The sequence below is a fragment of the Anas acuta genome, chromosome 5 (assembly GCF_963932015.1).
Source record: "Anas acuta chromosome 5, bAnaAcu1.1, whole genome shotgun sequence".
Classification (NCBI taxonomy): Eukaryota; Metazoa; Chordata; class Aves; order Anseriformes; family Anatidae; genus Anas; species Anas acuta.
The window spans coordinates 14,780,648-14,801,736 of record NC_088983.1 but is presented as its reverse complement, the minus strand read 5'-3'; the positions used below and the strand labels follow the sequence as shown (position 1 = coordinate 14,801,736).

General features: G+C 33.5%; 1 protein-coding gene across 3 annotated transcripts in view; it reads right to left on the bottom strand.

Moving 5' to 3' along the window:
- ATG2B (autophagy related 2B) overlaps nucleotides 1-21,089 on the bottom strand; it is a 44,566-nt gene that overhangs the window by 8,299 nt on the left and 15,178 nt on the right. Inside the window, exons 13-36 of one of the 3 annotated variants that reach the window (XM_068682839.1) lie at nucleotides 20,512-20,604; nucleotides 20,151-20,339; nucleotides 19,693-19,966; nucleotides 18,854-18,956; nucleotides 17,627-17,819; nucleotides 17,364-17,506; nucleotides 16,245-16,402; nucleotides 15,822-15,994; nucleotides 15,323-15,473; nucleotides 14,380-14,579; nucleotides 13,430-13,510; nucleotides 11,984-12,090; nucleotides 11,656-11,748; nucleotides 10,702-10,772; nucleotides 9,625-9,701; nucleotides 9,237-9,407; nucleotides 8,500-8,641; nucleotides 7,428-7,630; nucleotides 6,012-6,238; nucleotides 5,261-5,366; nucleotides 3,541-3,735; nucleotides 2,853-2,954; nucleotides 1,313-1,391; nucleotides 249-453 (exon numbers count right to left, since the gene is read on the bottom strand). In XM_068682839.1, the coding sequence (XP_068538940.1) occupies nucleotides 249-453; nucleotides 1,313-1,391; nucleotides 2,853-2,954; nucleotides 3,541-3,735; nucleotides 5,261-5,366; nucleotides 6,012-6,238; nucleotides 7,428-7,630; nucleotides 8,500-8,641; nucleotides 9,237-9,407; nucleotides 9,625-9,701; nucleotides 10,702-10,772; nucleotides 11,656-11,748; nucleotides 11,984-12,090; nucleotides 13,430-13,510; nucleotides 14,380-14,579; nucleotides 15,323-15,473; nucleotides 15,822-15,994; nucleotides 16,245-16,402; nucleotides 17,364-17,506; nucleotides 17,627-17,819; nucleotides 18,854-18,956; nucleotides 19,693-19,966; nucleotides 20,151-20,339; nucleotides 20,512-20,604 (3,536 nt within the window). Of the gene's footprint in view, nucleotides 1-248; nucleotides 454-1,312; nucleotides 1,392-2,852; nucleotides 2,955-3,540; nucleotides 3,736-5,260; nucleotides 5,370-6,011; nucleotides 6,239-7,427; nucleotides 7,631-8,499; nucleotides 8,642-9,236; nucleotides 9,408-9,624; nucleotides 9,702-10,701; nucleotides 10,773-11,655; nucleotides 11,749-11,983; nucleotides 12,091-13,429; nucleotides 13,511-14,379; nucleotides 14,580-15,322; nucleotides 15,474-15,821; nucleotides 15,995-16,244; nucleotides 16,403-17,363; nucleotides 17,507-17,626; nucleotides 17,820-18,853; nucleotides 18,957-19,692; nucleotides 19,967-20,150; nucleotides 20,340-20,511; nucleotides 20,605-21,089 lie in introns of all 3 variants that reach the window. The other 2 variants (XM_068682838.1, XM_068682837.1) reach the window with 2 other exon arrangements.

Sequence of the window (21,089 nt, the reverse complement as noted above, 5' to 3'; positions counted from 1 at the left end):
TTGTATTATTGGTGCTGTACATGGCACAGCTTTAATTAATTGCATTTTCTTGTGCAAAGTATTGTACAAAACTCTAATAAATTCATTAATTACCTTCCCATGATAGAAACAAATATATTTGATCTCTATTACTGGTGAATAAACAACTATACTTTGTCTATAAGGTGTGATTAGTTTATCATCACCCTTTCTTAAATCAATCAGCAGAACAGTCGTGTGTCTCTGGAAATTGTGTAACAAAAATTTACCTGAAAAATACTGGCTGATCACTGTATGACGTCACTTCTTGTGAGAAATGATGATCATCTCCATTAGCCACATCCATAGGATCAATGGTACCATTTTCAGCTGTTTGCTTGTGTGATGAGAACGAAATGACAGGACTCGGGTCCTTAAGGCTGCTGACATGCCTAGGCAAACTACATGTAACTTCAGCACCAGGAGATTTTTTAACTGTGATAATAAGAGATTACACAAATTAAACAGACTAATTTTTCCATAGTGATTACAAAAAATCTGTACTTATGCCTTATTTATACCTTAACCTTAGTTAAGCACTAATACTAATTTGTAATAATTACTAGCCAGACAATATATGAATTCTCTTAGATATCATTAGAAATCATTACAAGAATCTTTAGTTGAGATTTATGTATCAGCAAAAATAATTCATCCAACTTTAATAGCAATATTGCACAGCACTTCATTATCTATGCATTTCAGTATGATCTCTCAACAGAAATAGGGAAAGGATAGCTGATAAAATAAACTCACAAATACAGACGAAATGTGTATTTAATAATAGAGGAAATGTGTATTTCAATATATATGGATTTTGAAGTGTCACTTCAAAAAACTGAAGTATCACTTTACACACTTACATTGCATTGCCTATTTATAAACTTGAGCTCTGTTTCTTCTCAATGGGTTATACAACTTCAGGCTATTAGACAAATATATTCTTTTATGCAAGAGGTATGAAATAATGCATTTGTTTTATCTAACAAGAACTCCTAATTATATATACATTCTCCAATTTTTCAGAAGTTCTTATTTAATATACTCCAATTTCAGTGAAGTATGTTATACAGCAGAGCTCCCAAACATTCAGAAAATTTGTTGGTGTTCAAATCAAAAATACCCCAAGTATCTTTTTTAAAAAATAATAATAAAAAAATTAATTACTAATACTGGGTTTTGGCCAATGTCATAACTACTTCTATACATGAAATTCACATGTACATTTATAGATACATATACATACTAAAAGAGAAAGAAGAAACATTTTCATGTGAGATATTTTAAAGTGTACCTTCAGGATCGGGAGTAACTAAGAGTTCTACTTCTGTAGACAGGCTTGTGAAAAAGTCTTTCAAGAAAAACAAGGCATCCTAGTGTCAAAAATAAAAATACAATACAAAATAAAATACAATAAGGTTAAAAAAAATTAAGAGAAAAGAAAAATACCCATTTCTCTAAAAAAAATATTACCTACAATTCCAGTCTTCTACCTCTATAGAGATATGAAAAAAAAACATTCCCTTATTTTAATCCTTAAGCAGAAGCCACTTTGAAATCTAGGTCATAAACTGTGGAGGCCCTCTTGGTCCTTGCCCCCTGCTACATATAATATGATTGCATTATATATATAATTCTGTTTTAAAATTCCAGGGTTGCTTTCATCATCTCTACACTCATTTTGAAGCCTGTACCAGAATTCAAGTGTTTTAAAGGCTATAAATATTCCTTTGATTTCCAGTAAAAGAGTATTCAAGCCTAGTTATATTCATTTATACCAATACTGTCAATTTCAGACAAATAATTTCAGATCAGATGTCAATATTACTTCCTTAAAAGGCATTAATAACTCTGTGGTTGCTAAATGTTTTGTTAATGTCTTCATGTTATAACATCTGATTTACTTTTTTAACAGATGCATCACATTAGTGACTTATTCATCCTATGATTAATGACATATGGGCATTATTCTCTTTCCTTTTTTTGTTTCTAACTTATCAGCAGACAGCCTAAGAAATAACAAGAATTTCTGACATAATTGCATACAGCGTTGTGCTTCTGGGAAAGCTGTGGTTTATTTTACAGAAGTTGTAAAGGTGAATTCAGTTACGGTACAAAACAGAAGAGTTACAAAGAAGGTATGTATTTCCTCACTAGATGGCAGTATTTCTGTACTATTTTTCTCTATGAAATTATTACAAACAATACAGAGTAGAATTCTTCTATGAGTAAAAGGAAAATCTGGTCTCTAACATGTACTGAAGGCTCGCTAAAGAATGTCAAACAATTTCTCTTGTTTCTGTTCTCCATGCCACTGCAGTTGATAAGGAGAGCAAACACTTCACAGTAGAGAAGCGAGTCCTCAAGTGTTGACTGCCCTTGACTAAAATAGTGTGAACAGGTTAATCATTAATTTTCTTTTTCAGTTAAAAACAACTAAACTACCTCATTAGCAAACAAAGCAAGATTGTCCACATATAACATATGCTTTTAAGTCGTCGCCATTTCAAGACACAGAGACCATCAGAAATCTCAGAAGACAAACTGATAGTCTCATGAAAAAAGCTATATAGATATTTTTAGTTTCTAAACGTAAAAAGTCTAGCCTCTATAATAGCTAGAAGACAAGGCAAGTTCCAACACAGACATAAACAGAGAAGCAGAGATCTAAAGATATCTGTGATCATAAATGAAAATGTACCAAACTGAGAATTAATCCCATAGAAACCAGTGTGATGGTCGCAAGTATTTGGGGGAAAGCACAACACCATCAAATATGTATGTGTGTGTGTATATTATATATATATAAAGTGTATTTCATTATCACAACCAACCTGGTCAATGTTGAGGCGAAGTGGCATTAGTGAAACGCGTAAACAACATTCCTGTGGGGATCTGCCAGACTCTGGACGGACATGCAATGCTTTAACTGTTAACTGAGGAACAGCAACAAGATAAAATAAGTAGTAACATTCACAATTATTAAATTTCAGAACACTAGCTAGGACAAATATTTACTGCAAAAGCTCTGTACTGATCTAATCTCACTTGCCAAAGTGAAATCTTTCACTAAAGCCAATACAGAATAAGTAGCTTATTTTAATTTCACTATTACACCAATAATAAGGAAACTCTAAAAAATTAAATTCATAAATTACAGAAGCAGTAAGACTATAAAATTCTGCATGTGCTGTGAAATCTAAGAATACACACACAAGCAATGTTTGTTCAAAACCAAAATCTGAAAGCTGTTGAAGTAGTCCTGCACATATACCTTCTAAAAATGACAGAACCGTAAGAAAATGAATATCTCACACACTAATATTCAAGTTGACTTTTCCATTAGTTTTAATATTCAAAGGAGGCAAGAAAATAACTAGCAAAATAAATTATATTACTTCATTGTTCCACAATCTTGTGCTTCATGCCCCTTCTTCTGCAATATTAAGAATATTATGCATCTTCCACAATGACAGGCCAACCACTGTAATTATAGTGAATTAAAATTTTCCATAAACATACCATGTTTGAATGCGCTTTTCTAGGCATCTCCTTACTACAGTAGAGGTAAAGAAATTTATTCATCTGTGATGTAGCTAAGCGGTCTCTAATCTCCAGGTCTTGAACAATAAAAACCTGACGTGACACTGGCTGTTCCAACAGATTGGATTCGCCTTCTGCACCACCTGGAGGGTATACCTCATGCTGGAATTTCACCTTTTAATACATTAAGAAAAACAACATAATCAGCTTCAGTGATAGAAAAGTTTTAACAACAGAATAGTACTTGAACAGCAAACAAACAAAAAAAAAAACAAACTTTAAAGCTCAGTCTGTTTTAAATTTGCAGTAATAACAGGCCTTCTGAAAACCACTCAGATTTTTCAATACCTAACATTAGAAATCTTTCAATTCCTATTTGTGCACATATTCATATTTTAGTATGTCAATTCAAACCACAACAAAGAGTCAGTGGTGTTAAATGAAGTGCAAGCTTTGCTTTTCATTTTAATATGGACTCTGCTTTTTCCTCTCAATCCTGTAGCTGCATCTCCTTTCTTATAAATCATGCCTTGTCTTAACTCCCATAGCATGCTTGTCTGCAAGTTGTCTGGGGTAGGCCAGAACAGTGGCTTCTACTGGCCAGATACCAAGATTTTACACTGTGCCCTGTACTCCACATAAATGTGATACCATTGTAAGTGTTGACAAGAATAGTTGATCGTAAATACGGTTAATAAACTTCCCAATTTTGACAGCATTTTCTTCTCTTTGAGTTCTTGTTTAAATATAGTTATTATTATACAGCCTTGCACAACATTAAGAAGTATGAAAAAACTTTAAGCCTCAGTACTAACACTAAATACCTACTCATTAAATACCTGCAAATTAAGAAACATTATACTTCCACATATTAAATTTTCCACATGGAATATTAAACTCTTCCTGTTTACCTCTTTTTTATTGCAATGCCATGCTTTGCCAAAAAGAATAAAATAAGATTTGCCAAAAATATTTCATACTAATCATATCAAAGTGCTAACGTTATCACATGAATTTTAAACTCCAGAAGAACAAACAGATTATAAAAGGCATTCAGTTTTATGTAGTACCTTTTCATGTTTATGAAAGTGTTTGAGAAAACTTTATTTTAAAATGTTCTGTTATTGATCCCTTTAACATAAGATTTGGTTAACTCCTTGCCAATATTCTTCATAGCACCTGAATCATGCACCTTGTTTCTACTAGTTTCTAATCAGGCTTCAAAACAATAGCAACATAATTATTCCTGAAGGGTGGTAAATAATGTTATATCATGATATCGTTGCTGTGTTTCCCATAAGTGGATGTTGTTTAATAACCAGTTGTCCAATGGTACACCGAACGTCTCAACAGATCTACATCCCAATTATTTTGCTAAAGGTTGAATTTCATAATAGGTATATTAATTCAGAGTAGAACTGAAGACAGAAAAATAGAACAGCAGCTGTACAACATGGTGAAAACAAACTTTCAGAGTATTATAACAGGTTTCCTCCATGTTTAGAAACAGGTTCAGTTAGCAACCAAGCAATACTCTGCTAGAACAAATATATTTATTGTTAAACACATCTACCAGTTTCAATGTGCTTGCTTAGATGTAAACGGAATTGAGTATGCTTTCTTCCACTGGCAGCTAGTGGAAAGCTGATATTAAACCAACATAATATGTGAACATATTCACACACAGACAGTCGTTCACCTTGCTCAATTGTATTTCCATTAGGAAATCTGGGTTTCTTCCTCTTCCCCCAGATGCTGTACTCCTTCCATGCCTTGTTGGTGTATGAGAAGGAGAACTATGGGGACTTCTGTGGAAATAAAAGAAAAAGAAAGTACACTTTCCTAGTCTGAGTTTAAAGCCATCTCACTGTAAGTCCACTCTAAGGATGTGCATGTTTCACTAGTATTTTGTGGGTTACAAGACAAAAAGAAACTGAAAGTTGTTTTACTGTTTACCAAAACAAAATACTTTCTTCTTAATTGCTCAAGTAATGCATACTTAAAGTGCTAGGTGTATGTTTCCTATCAAATTCACTTTAATAAAACATTTCCTTAATTTTTGCCATGAAAATATTAATTCCTCTTTAGCATATGTGACATCTGTAAAATCAGACTCCAGCCATCACAGTCTCTTACACTCACTGCTTAAACACCAAACTGCTTAGGAAAATTTAAGTTTTCAAGTAACCCTTAAAAGCAAACCCATCCCTCCACCCTCAAAAAATAAAAACAAACAAAAAAAAATGACACAAAAAAAAAAAAAAAACAGCTTGCTTGGGTTAAGACATGGAAAAAATACACCAAGCTAAACTGAATAACAACATTCCTTAATGTGAAGGAAGCAAAGGAACAAGGGAGGTAAACTTGAGGTTAATCTCACTATAAAATCTCAAAGGGAAATAAAAGTATTTTAAAATGTTCTAATGTACAAAACCACGTCAAACACTTACATGAAACTTTTAGCTGGAGATGTTGGTGGTGCAGTCCCAAAATCCCTTCCACCATAAAGATGCCAAATAAGAGAGATTTCCTTCACAACATAGCGTACCAGAGGAACGGGAAAATGAAGGGGAGCTTTGCTTGTATCTGTTTTTTTCATAGGTTGGCTGAAATGATTTTCCCTTATAATAATTGCATCATCAACCATTTTTTTTATTACTGGTTCTTCTTCTTTGTCCTAAAAAAAGGACATAATATTGAGAAGGTGAAATTCACGTTCTTTATTGACATGTCTAATTCTTTCCTTTGAAGAGAAAAAAAGACAATTCTGTACTGTTTTCTGAAGCTTACACAACACGGGCTTGGTTTAGGAATGATTCTTACAGAGTAACATAGATACACATAAGAATAACATAGAAGCTGAGAAGTTTAAAATAATAATTCCTCATCCAAACTGAAATCAAAATAAAACATTTTGAGGTGAAACAAACAAGCAAAGAATATATATACACACACACACGTGTGTCATGAAAAATATATATAAATATATTTATATATATAAATATATATATATATTTACAAATATATATTTATATACATATATGTATTTATTTACAAATATATATATTTATATACACACACATACATATATATAAATATATATGAATATATACACACACACACACCATATGCACATGGAAGAGTTCAGACTACTGTGCTAGTTCAAAGACAATATGTCAAATACATCTTCTATTCAGGAATCCAAAACTACTTCTATTAAGCAGAATACAACCAGAGGTGATACGAAGAACATGAACACAAGCTGCTTTCAAAGAGTTTGAATACAGTTTCCTAAAACTTTTAATGCAGTGGGCAGGTAGTAGTGTGAAGTGACAGACAAGCTTTTCTTTGAGGTTTGTAGAACTTTATGCCCCTTAAAGCTCTGAAAGCTTAGACTACAACAAAAATGAATAAAATGTTAAAAACTTAGTAAGTATTATTTTGATAAGTAATTCTTTACAACTTTTTTTTTAAACTATGCTATTATTGTAAAGCCAAAATAGCAATAATAAATCATAAATAAAATGTAGAAAAACTACCAATATACTTTGACATAATACTCAGACCACAGAATGATTACATATTGCTGATATTGAAAAATTATTTATGTATTTGAAAATAGCTGCGTTTATTCCTAACAGTACATGAAGTCTTTGCACACAAAAATTTCTGTGATACTGTGTCCACTAATATATAAAATATTCACTTCTCAATGAGAAAGCCACCAACAAAAATCAACCAAGAAGCCCCCCCAAAAAACACTATGAAGTCTAATTTCTCTATGTCTTATATAAGCTTTCCTCTGACCCAGTTTACTTTAAAAAAAAAAAAAAAAAATCCCTTAAGTAATTCTTAAAACTTCTTACAGCAACAGCGACTTTGGGGGCGAAAAGAATGCAGAAGTCATCACTTTCTGCAGGGACATCTCCCACAGCTTCATTTATCAAGTGATGAGTGAATGAAGCATAAGTGGGGCTTGAATCTTGTGAAGCATTTCCACTTTCATCTGGAAACAGGAAGAGATCTGAGCAAGATGGCTCCTGAGTTTGTGACCTGTCATCCAAAACACCTGGGAGGTGAAGAAGAGTAGAAAAAACATGTTTCAATAGAAAAAACTTTATAAAATATGAAAATATGAACAAAGTAACTTAACACTTAAAACTCGTTCCATCATCAAGAGAAATTGCTTGTATCTTGAATCAATTCCTATTATAATTTTCAAAAATTAACCTACTGTACAATTGAAACAATTACAATTTAATCATATCTAGTTACTAGTAGAGATGTACTAACAAAATAAAAAAAAGACACAGGTCTTAATATCAGTAACTTTCAGTATCACACTGATTCCTCACATTTCACCACCAAAACGAGAACAGACATTGTGGAAATAAATATTACCACTATTTGCAATACAAAATCCTTAGTCAATTTAAACCTGGATTTAGAGCTAACCAGAACGTAGAAGTTATAATCTTGCAATTATATCAACGATCTTGTTCTGTCTGCTAATTAAAAAATTGCCTCATACCTTCAAGTTCTTTCTGTGTCTCGGAACTGTACTATCCTCCTGAACTACCTTTGTATACAAAATGGAAGTCTGTGATTCCTCCATATCACAGTATGCCATACGAACTTACACCTGTGCTAACATACTTTTAGAATATTCAAGGTCTTTTATAGTGTCCCACAAAGCCAGATTCCTTCCTTGCTGTCTTCACTATCTCGCTAATGTGTAACTGTCCAGAATATTAAATTACTTTTGCATTACTGTTACTAACAGTGACAATCTGGTACTCAATAGTTAGATGACTTCAGACATTAAAGGCACATTCCCATTATTGCTGCAGCATCTCAATATACATGAAACTTTCAATCCCACTTTCCACTCACAAAGGTTGTTCTTTATGTGTACTTATGCCTCCAGAGGATTCTTACCATTAGACTCCGGCCTGATGGCAGACGCGGTCTGATGACTCTCAATTTCCTCCATAGCATCACTCATCAAATCCCGTAAAATCTGTTGTTCTGATTCAGCGAGGGCTGGTCCATGTGAAGAGGGTTGGCTAAAAGTCTCTACCTATAGGAGATGAACTATACAGTCATACCTTAAAAAGTAACTGCAACATCACAGTAAACAAGATTTTGCTATATGTCTTGAAATACGGTTGTTAAACTAAGATAACCAACCTAACTGTTAGGGTTAGGGTAACCTAACAGTTAGATAACCTAACCCACAGTTTCATCAGGTGACCTGAAACTATCAGCTAGACAATTCATAAAATAGATTAGAAGATTATGATTCAGGATATTTCACAGAATCATGGAATCATTTAGGTTGAAAAATGCTATTGCAACTTTTGGGTCATCAGAGAATTTGGACAGCTCATATGTATCCTGGAATTTGTTTAGGAGGGATATGAATAAAGTACAATAGGTAAACAGCACATAATATTTAAGCTATCAGGTAGTGATCAAAATGGAGGGGGGAGGGGATGGGGAAGGGAGCTAGTATTTTACTCTCAAACTTTTTTTTTTTTTATTATTATTTAGATAAAATAAATTAATTTCTTGTTAACTTGAGAATTTCTCATATTCTTTGGAAACAGGACATGGATATCAAAACTAAAACACATTACCAGGAAGTGTAGAGTTAAGTCAGTGTTACTTTATACCTTCATTTTTGGCTTGCTAACTCCGCATTTAATCTCTGTCTTAGTTGGAGGATGTAAATCACCATAACTTGCAATGTATTGTATAAGATTCATTAGTGCAGCACATGAATCAGAGCAGGTGCGAATATGGATTACATCACTGGAACAATGCAGCTCAAAACGTGGTTTAGTCTAGATAAGAAACACGTAAGAATATTCTTAAAACCATTCTAAGGTTGCATAAAAATAGCTTCTATACACAGATTTTTTAAATTAGTTAAACTAGTCAAAATGGACTTAAAAATAGTACATGTAAGCTGAAAAAAACAGATTCTAAGTGTAATAATTTTCAAATCACATATCTGTCCTGCAGATTTTATTTTTTTTTTAGTTGTGATTAATTACTTACTCTTTCCCCCTCAGAATCAGATTTTACTGTTGTAATAGTTAGTTCCAGCAATCCCATATCCATAACACGAACATAATCTGAAAGACAATGTGTTTAAAAAAGAAAGTGCTATACTTAAACATTTCCTTACTATGCATTTTTGGTTATTAAACAATTAGGAATAGTATAAGCATAAAAAAAGTGTTTTTTTTTGTCAAAATCTTTTATATTTCTGTATTTCCTTCAAATATGAAAAGTCAGAGTTCAAGTATCAGCTATGCAAAATGAGAATTCAAAAATTTTCAGTCCAATGCATCACCCCCACAGCCACCATCTGTGCGCAATTTAATCTTTAAGATATTTATCCTCATCTCACCCATGAGAGTTAGAGAAAGAGGCACACAGAAGTTGGGTGACTGAGCATCTCAGGAGTTTTTTTGCCAAAGTAGGAGAGAGAGCACATTTTAATACTGCAGTAATCCTTCAGTACCACAAATAACTTATTTCCCCTCTTTCATGTTCAAGCACAGTAAGCACACCTTTATTCCATCCTTCATTAGGGACCTCTTACCTAAACTAAATACACCCATTTGTGCACACAGGACTTCATTATTTCTGCAATTTATTTTTAAATATTGCTCTAAGCTACTCAGTCCTAATGGTTGTTACTGTATGAATGAGAGTAAAATAATCGATATCTTTCTGAAAAGACTACCTAGAATTCCACACCATAAAGCACCTTTCAAGTACAGCTATTAAGAATGGATAACTCATTTTAAGAGCTTCTTTTTCCTGTTTCTTTCTGTGCTAACTTCAGATTTTCACAATGTGCTTTTTTCAAATATCTAATATGCAGCTGTAACAAGAACAAGAGGACTTTCAAGTTTCTGTTCTCTGACATGCTTCTGCAACTACAAATCCAAACAAGAACACTCATTTTCATCAACACCACATTACTCATTCATATTCAACTTGCTGCTCCTTATCTTCTCAGATCTTCTTCAGTAACTAATATATACTGAATATTCCTGTAATTTTATTTCTTTATGTCCTATCAGAAATTGAGCAATTGATTACAGTTGTTAAAAAGGTCCTTACCTCTATGGAGGTTCACCATAACAGTGTTGCATTTGTCAGACAGATGCAAAGCAGCTTCATCTAAAATTATTCTAAGAGAAAAAAACAACAACAAAAAAACAGAGATGAATTAAACACAATAAAGAAATGTTGTGCAATTCACCAGAAACAGTACTAAGTTAGTATACAAAAATGTTTTCAAATACAAATATATCTCAGATACCGTAAATCCAAAAATTCTTCACTTCAACATTTCATCATTTCCAAATCCATCAGGTAACTGTGTAACATGGATCTAACAACTGTAACGTTCATTCACCATCACTAAGATTTTACTGGCTTTTCAATTTATAAACTTGGGCCTTTCTAGAATAAAAAATGTGTTTTGGCATGCTAAATTATTAAACAAATACTTCTAGTTTTTTTGTTGTATTGTTTTTGTGTTTTGTGTTGTGTTGTTTTTTTTTTAGGAAGTAAAAAGACACATTTTTTGAAAGGTTATTTATAAGGTTGTATCAATAAAAACAAACGACAGATAGCTCACATCAGAGAACCCATCAGAGAGCACACGCTTACAGGTACTTAAACGCACATTCTGATGTGGATGTGCACAGAATATATATTCAACTTTGAATAAATAGAATAATCCCTGTATAATTTGTTAAGTAATTACTTGTCTACATATAAGATTTCTTAAGGATTTGCTAAAGTGTTCCTCATTAAGAAAGTACAATTTCAACTTTCAACTGGCTCTATTAAAATTTGCAGAATTGCTAGTAAAATAGAAGTAATCCAACTATATAATTTATTTAACCTAATAAACAGAATAATTACATCTAATCAGAGTATATTTCAATGGTATATTTCACCAGTGCAACCATTTACACAATATGAATGCTTCATAGATCAAATAGTAAACAGGTATTACAAATTTCACAGAAGCTTCCACGTTTCACTAAGTGCTTCAACTTATACCTGAGGGTAGAAGAGGATTTATCTACTGCAACACTGCTGGAAATGCTGAAAGTTTCAACAGTAAGTAGTGATCTGACCGGCAAAAACAAAGGCCTAACAACAAACAGAAAAATAAATATATATTAATACTCCATACACGCTTAAAAGTAACTAAGTCTTCCAATTTTCAGACAAATATTTATTCTACTTTAGACTGCTTGCACTATTAAGCATTTTTTCCAAACAAGCCTAAATAAATGTTCTTAACAACATGCAAACCAGAACATCACTAAAGAATAAATATGTAGCTGCAGTGCCACCAAGTGACATACACTGGCATTTTATTTACCTGTAATCAAGCGCACAACTCCACAGATGTACATGAAAAGTTGTAACTGTAGCTGGAGGATTATATCCCAAAACAGGCTCATCAGAAATATTCAAAAAATATAAAATCTAAAAATCACAAACATATTATTATAATATTTCAACATCTGCTAATTTAACAAACAATAATACATTAGAAAAGAGAAAATCTGTAACTGGTATGATAATAAAATGCTTGATTAGTGCAAGGAACAGGGAGTGAAAGAAGCTCAGATATTTAAAGGTGCTTACCCAGTATGTGAATATAGAAAAGCACCGAATGTATATACGGCAAAAAATACAATATCTAAACTTGCAGACAAATGTATGAAAAGACCAATCCACAGACACCTAACTGGCTACTTGTCCAACACCTCCCAATTCATTTCTAAAGCATTTCCCAAATACAACCCCACTCATCTTTCTTCATCTTTGCTATAAATGTTAGTATTTGCTTTCATATACTGCAGTATCTGTAGTAAGGTTGCCTAAAATGCTTAAAATAGATCCTATCCTCCTCCTTGAGACCTGTCATACTTCTCTCTGTTACACTCGATAAATTCCTTCTTAAAATAATTTCAAGCATCATGCATACCAGCACAGCTTGTCTTTTAATCATTTTCCCTACCTACTCCATTGGCCAATTTCACTGCCCTCACAGCAATAACTGAGCTCAATAAATAAGCAATATTAACTCGATAACTAAGCGACATCATGTAAAGCAGGCTACGAAAACATGTAAGAGCACTATGTGGAGATAATAGTAACAGATCTGTGTGCAAAGCAACGAATGCAGCTCCATGCAGTTATATAAATAAAAATGAACATAAAAACACGCCCACAATATTGAAGAATAAGCACTGTAAGCTTAAACGACAAGGTTTACCATCTGTAATTCGGTATGGCATCCATGCAAATAGATGCAACTAGACTGCCACTCTAGTGATGGCACATCTTTGTTTATGCCTGTTTACACACAGCTTCGCATTCTGGGCTCTCTAGTCTTAACTGCTATGCTATACATCTGTAACTGATCAATACAGGCCCTCTGATTCAGAAATTTGAATTACTAGCATTTACGTAGTCAGCTGCTTACTGCTTCCCCAAATTATTTTCCATCACTGTTATTCAAACAATGCAAAACAGGAAACAGAAGGAATGATGTAAAAGGAATGAGCAAGAGGGAAAAAAAAATGCAAAAATGCTTTCAGTGCTAGTAGTGGGATTTTTGTTGGGTCGTGGGGTTTTTGTTTGTTTTGATTACTTAAATTGCGTAAGTTGGTAAAATAATAAGACAAAATCTCACACAAAAAAAATCCATTGAGGTTTAGTTTGATATTTAAAGCAATTCTGTTAAAAAGTAAGGTATTATGTTGAAGTAATGAAACTGAAATTGAATATGCAGTTGAGAAAACTGTAGCAATCTGACCTGTTCATGCCAGCTTAAGCCTGAAGGCAACACTCTGTGCTGAAGGGTGGCTCCTCTTAGTCCAACAGCAACTAGAAATTCCTGTACAAGAAAGCTGCACAAGTCAATTTACATGAAATACATGCAACTACTTGAGATCTAGATTGTGAAACAGCCATCCTTCTACTCCTAGAATTGAACACAAGTTGTCCAGACAGAATTGTCCAGATTGGCTAGGATTAAAAATTCAATTCCCAAAACAGAAACCCTGTTTAATACAGTCTAATACTTGTTGCAACAGGACAGTTTGGAAACTACTATCAGTTTTGTGGTGGCAGTGGTTGGAAGGTTATCAGTTCATTTATTCTGGGATCCCCCAGGAACTACCAGGAGCACAAACCCAATGCAGTCCCTTATTATGCTGTTTAAACCTGAGTCAACTGAGCCACAGTGACATTGTGCTGGTCTGCAGATTCCTTCTTCTCTAGATAACTCTACCAGCTTGTCATCATTATGCCAGTTAACAGGTCATCTTTTAGCCATGCTAATGAATGCTAGTGTTGAAGCCAAATGTACCACTCATTTACCAAAGTGTTGTTCCAAACAGGTAAGCAAAAGGCTGCCTATTAGATGACACTGCTAGTAGGCTGAACAGAAAAGCTTTTAAATATTCGTTTTTGCCATGTTTTTCACTGGATTAAAACTCAACAAGAAAAAGATCGACTGGATAATAAATATATTCTGTAAATATAGTGCAACGTGAAAAGTGAAGCATTGGAAGAATTATTAAATTGTGCTGATGTGTAAACTTTATAATCTACCCAAAGGACTCTAATTTTAACAGAGAATTAAAGTGGCTCAGGATTCATGCTTTCTTAATTTATAACCCTTGTAATCTGAAACCTAAAGGCTCCCATATACACCGACACAACTCAAGTAATTTCTAAAAGCAGAAATTTGAAAAAACAAACCTTTGTATTGCTCTCTATTTTATCTGATTGGATTTTGACTGCAACCGTCAACATATTTGGACAGTCTACTCCCACACCATCTGAAGAAGTCCTGCTAAGACCATCTTCTTCCGAAAAACAAATAGTAGGTTCTAACCAATGGGGACGTATTGTGCTGGGCAGTCGTACTTCAGATGAAGGGACGACCCCATCCACCATACCTGCAGAGAGATTTTGTCACAAGTTATCTCATGGTTCAAAGCTGTTACTGATAGTTACGGAACGTTCTTCTTATTTTTAATACCTTTAAAATCCTTTTCACTACCACCAAATAAAGTTAGTCATGCACACTTAAAACTGCAAATTGTGGAAGTGTGGTTGAACATTATGTAATATTTAAAACCATGGTTTTAGCTAACATTTAAAAACATGGTTCTCCTGTGGGTTACATGGAGTCAGGTGTATGTCTCTGGGAAAAACCTGAGAAGTTTATTTACATGCGGGTTATCAGACACAAACTACATAGCTTAAAATTATTCATTTGTTGACTACAATTAGCTACCCAAGAAGACAAAGCAACCTGAATTGCACTGGTAACCTGTACTTTTTTAAAAATCAAGTAACTACTACTATGTAGGAGGTGTTCACTTTCAGAATAAAGAACAGACTGGTTAGCTAATACTTACAAGAGGACCACAAAATCTTTAAAGATCAGAAGTTGCCACACAAAGCTTGAACTAAACCAATAACTAGACAAATACAGTTATAATGCAGTTGTATTACTGTAGCACTCTAGGAGCATTAACAACAAATTATAGCCAAATCACATACTACCTGAGGAAAGAAAACGGGGGGGCTGAGGGGGGGGGCAGGATGGTGTAGGGCAACAGCATTTCTCCTACAGAATTACAAGCATATCTTGTTTCAAATTTCGCCCCCACAGCCACCTTAATCCCACCCCTACCTTGGTGATATAAATTGAGGCTGCTAGAATGGAGGCAAACGTAGTGTCTGTCTTCAAAGCCTTCGTATTTAGTCACACTAAAAAGTGAACCGCTGTTGAATTCAAACCAGAATTCGCCATATTTTCCTTCCAGTATATTTCCATCTTCCTGCTGAAGGAAGAGCAGAAACATTAATTATTGACTGCTGAGCTTGCTGCAGTTGGATAGTCCAAACTATCTTTACACTTGCTACTAACAAATATTTTTCTGCTTGCATTTAGTTAGTCTGTTATACTCACGTTGAACTAAGCAAAATAAATAAATAAATAAAAATAAATAGCTAAAAATATTATGTCACATTAAGTACAGTAGTATGAAGCTTACAGAATTGTTATACACATTTGTTCCTTCCACAAAATGAAATATATAGTATAAGTTGTCCCATAGCCAAAACAACAGAAGAACTTTTTACATACCATATTTGATTTTACATGTTGTTTTCCAGATACAGTGCCTTACCTTTACATCTGTAAATATTGACACTAATCCATGTGTCACATTTAGCAGAACAGACAGAAAGCTTTGCGAGTTCTTATTCTGAGAGTCAAGCTTTTTCCTTCTGCGTGAGCGATAGTTTGGATCAACAGCAGAATAGTATTGTAGTGTTTCCTCCTCTGATCCACTCTCATCATCTAACAGATAAAATGAAAAACAAATAACTTTCTAGCTACTACACATTCTACCAATAACTCATTTTCCCAACAGTAATGTAATTCAACTTCACACTTTACTTAATTAAAAAGTAATTTACTTTTTTCCTTTCTTGATTTAAGTAAAGACTTTCTTACAAATTTGCACATTCTTTCCAGTATCATCTTAATCACTTCAGCCAATTATGCTTTTGTATCACTATAGTTCTAAAGGATTTATGAAATGTATTACCATAATGAACTGCAGATTTAAACTGACTAAAGCTGTCTTTACTGAAAGTGTTGATGAGCTGGCTGGCCACAGATAATCCAACACCATAAGAAAGGTTTTCAAATGTTTCTACAGGAGATGGAGCTGTTGGCTCCCACAGCAGTAAATCATTGCTGATCCTACAAAGAAATACGTTATTATTATTATATAAAACACATTACTGTATTTGCATTCAGTATAAGGTAAAACAAGCAGTATCTCCTTCACAGATTTCATGTAACAAACTTCATAAGCAAGGAAGAGGAAAAAGTTAAAGAGAACAAAAAGGAGTAACATATTCAAGAATAAAAACAATAAATAAGAAAATGTTTTCCCTCCATAATTATAGCATGCACTTATCAAAATCTAGCATTTGACAGTGACACCGAAGCCTCTATTAATAAAATGCATATTGGATAAATAGGTTGGGGGGTAAGGAGGGGCAAATACCATTTTGACCACATCAATTTTTAAGCAAAGTTGCAAGAAACATTAGTTAATTTTAAGCAACTCTGTATCTAAAGATCTGTGACATTCAGTACAGAAGTACAGTAACAGAACCTGTACACTCAATAACCTGAACATTCAACAAAAGTTTCAGCTTTTCCACTTTGGAAGTGAAATAACAGCTATTCTAAACTAAAACAGATCAGTATGTCTCTTCATGTAGCTAATATGTAGCATAACGCTTAAATGCTTATTATTTTTAATTGATTAAATCTAGTTGTTTTGTTTTTCTGCAGATTAGGAACAACTAACAGAAACACATACTGGGATTCACTATTTCAGAAAGATTAGAGCAAAACTAGAAACTGTGAACAAAGATCTAAAAACATTTTTCACCAAAATCACGGGACTTAATTATGTTCACAAAATCTGCCAAATACTTTTTCAGCAGCTGACTGCTATGGCACTGATCAGATATATGATAGTGTCCCTTATATTAACTTGGAAGAGTATTTACTGAGCATTTTATATTCCTAGAAAACCACACAAATAAATACCCACTATAGCCATTCGTTCAATTGCTTTCACAAACAATAAACACAGAACTAAAAGTACAGGTAACAATAACTAAGCAAAAACAATTATCACACTTGCCTGTTGTAAAGTTTTTCGTAAAAGCTTTTGTTTGGTAACGTTAAGTGAATGTTTGGTAACATGAGTTCCAGTACATAATGAGAATTGTTAATTGTTTTATCTTGAAACTCTGTCATTTCAACTATATCTCCTGGCATCACCATCTGAAAGAAAAAAAAAAAAAAAAAAAGAGTCAGAAAAGGCATACGAAGTAGGAGATTGATTTTGATTTTTTTTTTTTTTATCTACTGTAAGAACAACACAGTAACAGTATTTTATAGTACCTCTTCATTTTCAAACATGACCCTACGAGAAGAAAAAGGAGAAGGCTCTGGTCTTCTAATATCACAGACATCCTTCAAAGAATGAGGCCCTCCTTCTTCTTCCTCTTGAAAATTACCATCTCCTTCTTCCTCCTCAGCTGCTATCCTTTCCAGAATGGAATGCACAGCCAGAGGGTTTATTTTCAATACAATCCTGATATTGGAGAAGTTATGCAAAACAAGCCATTAGAGATGCTCAGAATTTTTATATTGGTACCACAGTCATGTGTCCTACTCTACTAGCTAGCCAGTAAATACACATGAACTAAGCAGGTCAAAGATCAAAGATCTTTTATTAGACAGGAACATCTGTTAGGGGGAGTGATACTATTGAGAAAGATCACCAAACTTAGAGGCACAAGGTAATATAAAAAAAGAATCATTGCATCAAAAGGTTCAGGTCTGTTATTCTCAACTCTACCAAGTGACCATTAGATGACCAAAGAAAAAAATTAACGCTCTCCTAAAATAATGCTTATAGTATTAGACCACCAGCAGCTGTTAAAAAAAAAAAAGCTCTGCATGCTCTTTGCACACTGTATGTACACTGTTATAAAAAAATTACTTGTATGCAAGAAAACCATAGTGAAAATAATTCCATACAAAAATAATGTCCAAAAAGACACTGATTTTTGTGACAAAAATGTATGTGGCAAATTCTAAAACAACCTCTTTCAACAGCTTATTACTTGTCACAGCTGTTAGGTGATTCTGTTCAGTAACTGTAAGGTATTGAATTGCCTTACATGTGATATAGGCTGCAGTAATACAGTCATAATGCAAGTCTCTTTATTGTTATTACAACTTTGTACCAGCTTATTAGTATTTTAAGACAAAATGCAACTGAGATCTTTTTGTTGGTTGTCTGTATTCAGTCTTCACTGTAAAAGTAGGAGACATTTGTAAACCGACAAATAACAATGGATAAAGTTTCAAGTCTCCAATCATCCACATTTCACTGAAATGTACTCAAATCTACCCAGAAACTTTTATACTTTAAAACCAACTTGCATTATTATAAATGCAGAAGTTTTAGAAGCTCTTCGGTTCTTTTCAAGAGTTATATGTTCTTACTTTGCAATTAATTTTAAAGCATTTGCCACATAGATGGTCTGCATTAAAATTCAAAAAACAACAGTTCTTCAAAAATCCAAACAACCCACAGAGAAAGATAAAACATTATTTTACCGAGGCCAGTCGAAGTTATCTGATGATGTCATATCTCCATCTACACCACCAGACACTTGAAAAAATTTTATTGGTGCTTCTGCCTTATCTTCTTCAAATGAACCTGAAGAAAAAAAAATACAAAAAAAAAAAAAAGAAATTAACACAGGAATAACAACTGCTAACTTTAGGTTGCTCACTCCTCAGATTGAGGTCGAACAAGGCACCTTTGAAACCAAAATGCTTTCACATTATCTTCTAGCTATCAAAAGTTTGAAAAACAGATGCTTCTAATGTATAGACCTGTATTTATATAGCATCACTAGATTATGACAGCCCCTCAGAAGGTGCAAGGAATGACAAATCAGCAGAGAAGGCTGTAAATATAAAACAGTCTCAAGGATTTACTACTTTCAAAGATATTAGAGGCATAAAAGTATTACAGTTTTCTCAATGGCAATTATTTAGGACATAATCAATCACTTTGTTTCCAGACCAGAATTGAGATTCCTCACTCGTTTTGGGACAGAGATCCCAAAGATGTCTTAAATGAAACAAATTGGTATGACAATATGACTGAAAATAACAGAAATAGTAGCTCAGGTCTCAAAAACAAGAAAGCAAACACTACACACACATACATTACTCCCATCTCCCAACAGTATTACTTTGACTTATGCTGATATTTAGTACAGAACACAAGACTGCTGCAGAGATATCTGCTTCAAAATGCAGATGGAAAAGCATTCCTTCAAGAGGAAAAATAGTCATGATTAATCCATAAAAGACTACCTTTGTCTCAACTGCATAATTTCTGGGAAAATATATAAAAAAAGAATACTTAAACGTAATATTCTTACCAGTTAGCTCTTTAAATGTAAGTTCTAATTTAACTTGTTCTGGAGTTGATCCTCCTATAAACTCAGTTTTAAATTCCATATCTGCAAATTCAAGATGAAGAATCTCCTTCTGAAGTGATTTCTTAAACCATGGTCCTCTTTCCTGATCTGACCGCAGGTCAGGTATTGGGAAGCGAACAGACAGATTTAATGCGGGGGCAGTGACTTGAACCGAAACTCTACAGTTCGCAGGAGTATGTGAATCATCCAGAAAAACTTCAGTAAATGCTTTATGCTAAAACAAAGTAAACAGAAAAAGTAAAAGAATTTACCACTGACTTCAGGTTTGTTATCAAGCATACAATCACTAAAATGAGATAGCCACTGTTCTTTATCAGAAGTTAAAAACAAAAACAAACAAAAAATAGACTATCCTGTATTCCTGCTGAAAAAAAAAAAAAAAAAAAAAATCAACTTACCAGGTTTATGTGCTTGTTGTAAGAAGTGTACATGTGAGATGCCATCATCTCCACTGTAGTTAGTTTTTGTGGTTGAAGTAAAGAATTTAATCTATCTACAATGCTAATATCCAGCTCACAAAACACCGGACTTAACTTTATTTGTAACTCTGCTTTCTGTGGAATAGAACTGAGTCTTCCTTGACTACCCTGAAAAGAAAGAGAAAAAGTACTAAAATCCTTAAAAACGACATACTGAAACAAATTATAATAGCTGAGAGTTAAGGACCCTCAGTTGTACAAGGTACCTTTCTGTTAAAATGAACAGAATTAGACAAATGCTATTATGCAGAAACTTGGTGTTTGTAATCTCCCTCCTTACCTGAGGTCCTCTGTTATCTGAATGCTTATAATGAAGCTGAAGGCATGGCAGAGCATGAGAATCTTTTTCTTCTTCAGAATGAAACGTCAGCAGCTTTAGAATAAAAGAGTCAAAAATAATTAGTGGATAAGGAGGCCATAGGAAAATATATTTATGACATTTTTACCTAGAACAGATAGCATGCAATCCTGGATTCAAGTCAGTGAACAGAGCCCTGGTCCATCCACTTACTTAATTCATTTGTTCAGTTACTTCTAATGATGCCTCTCATCATTAAAGAGTTGGAACAACAAGCATCACCTAAAGAAGCCTTCCTATTGCGTAACTCCACGGGTTAGTTTTTGAAAAAAAATCTTACTCTAATTCCCAAATTACATTAAGACTATTTTAAAGAGAGGTAAACTACCAAAATGTGGCTACCGAATACTATTTTTGTCAGGAATGACAGCAGTCTGGTTTACCATTTGAGCTTACAATTAAAATATGAGATGCATCTTAAAACCATAGCATTTATAAAACTTATAACTTAATAACTGTAACTAAGTTAAAATCTAACATTTTAAATTATACAATCCAAA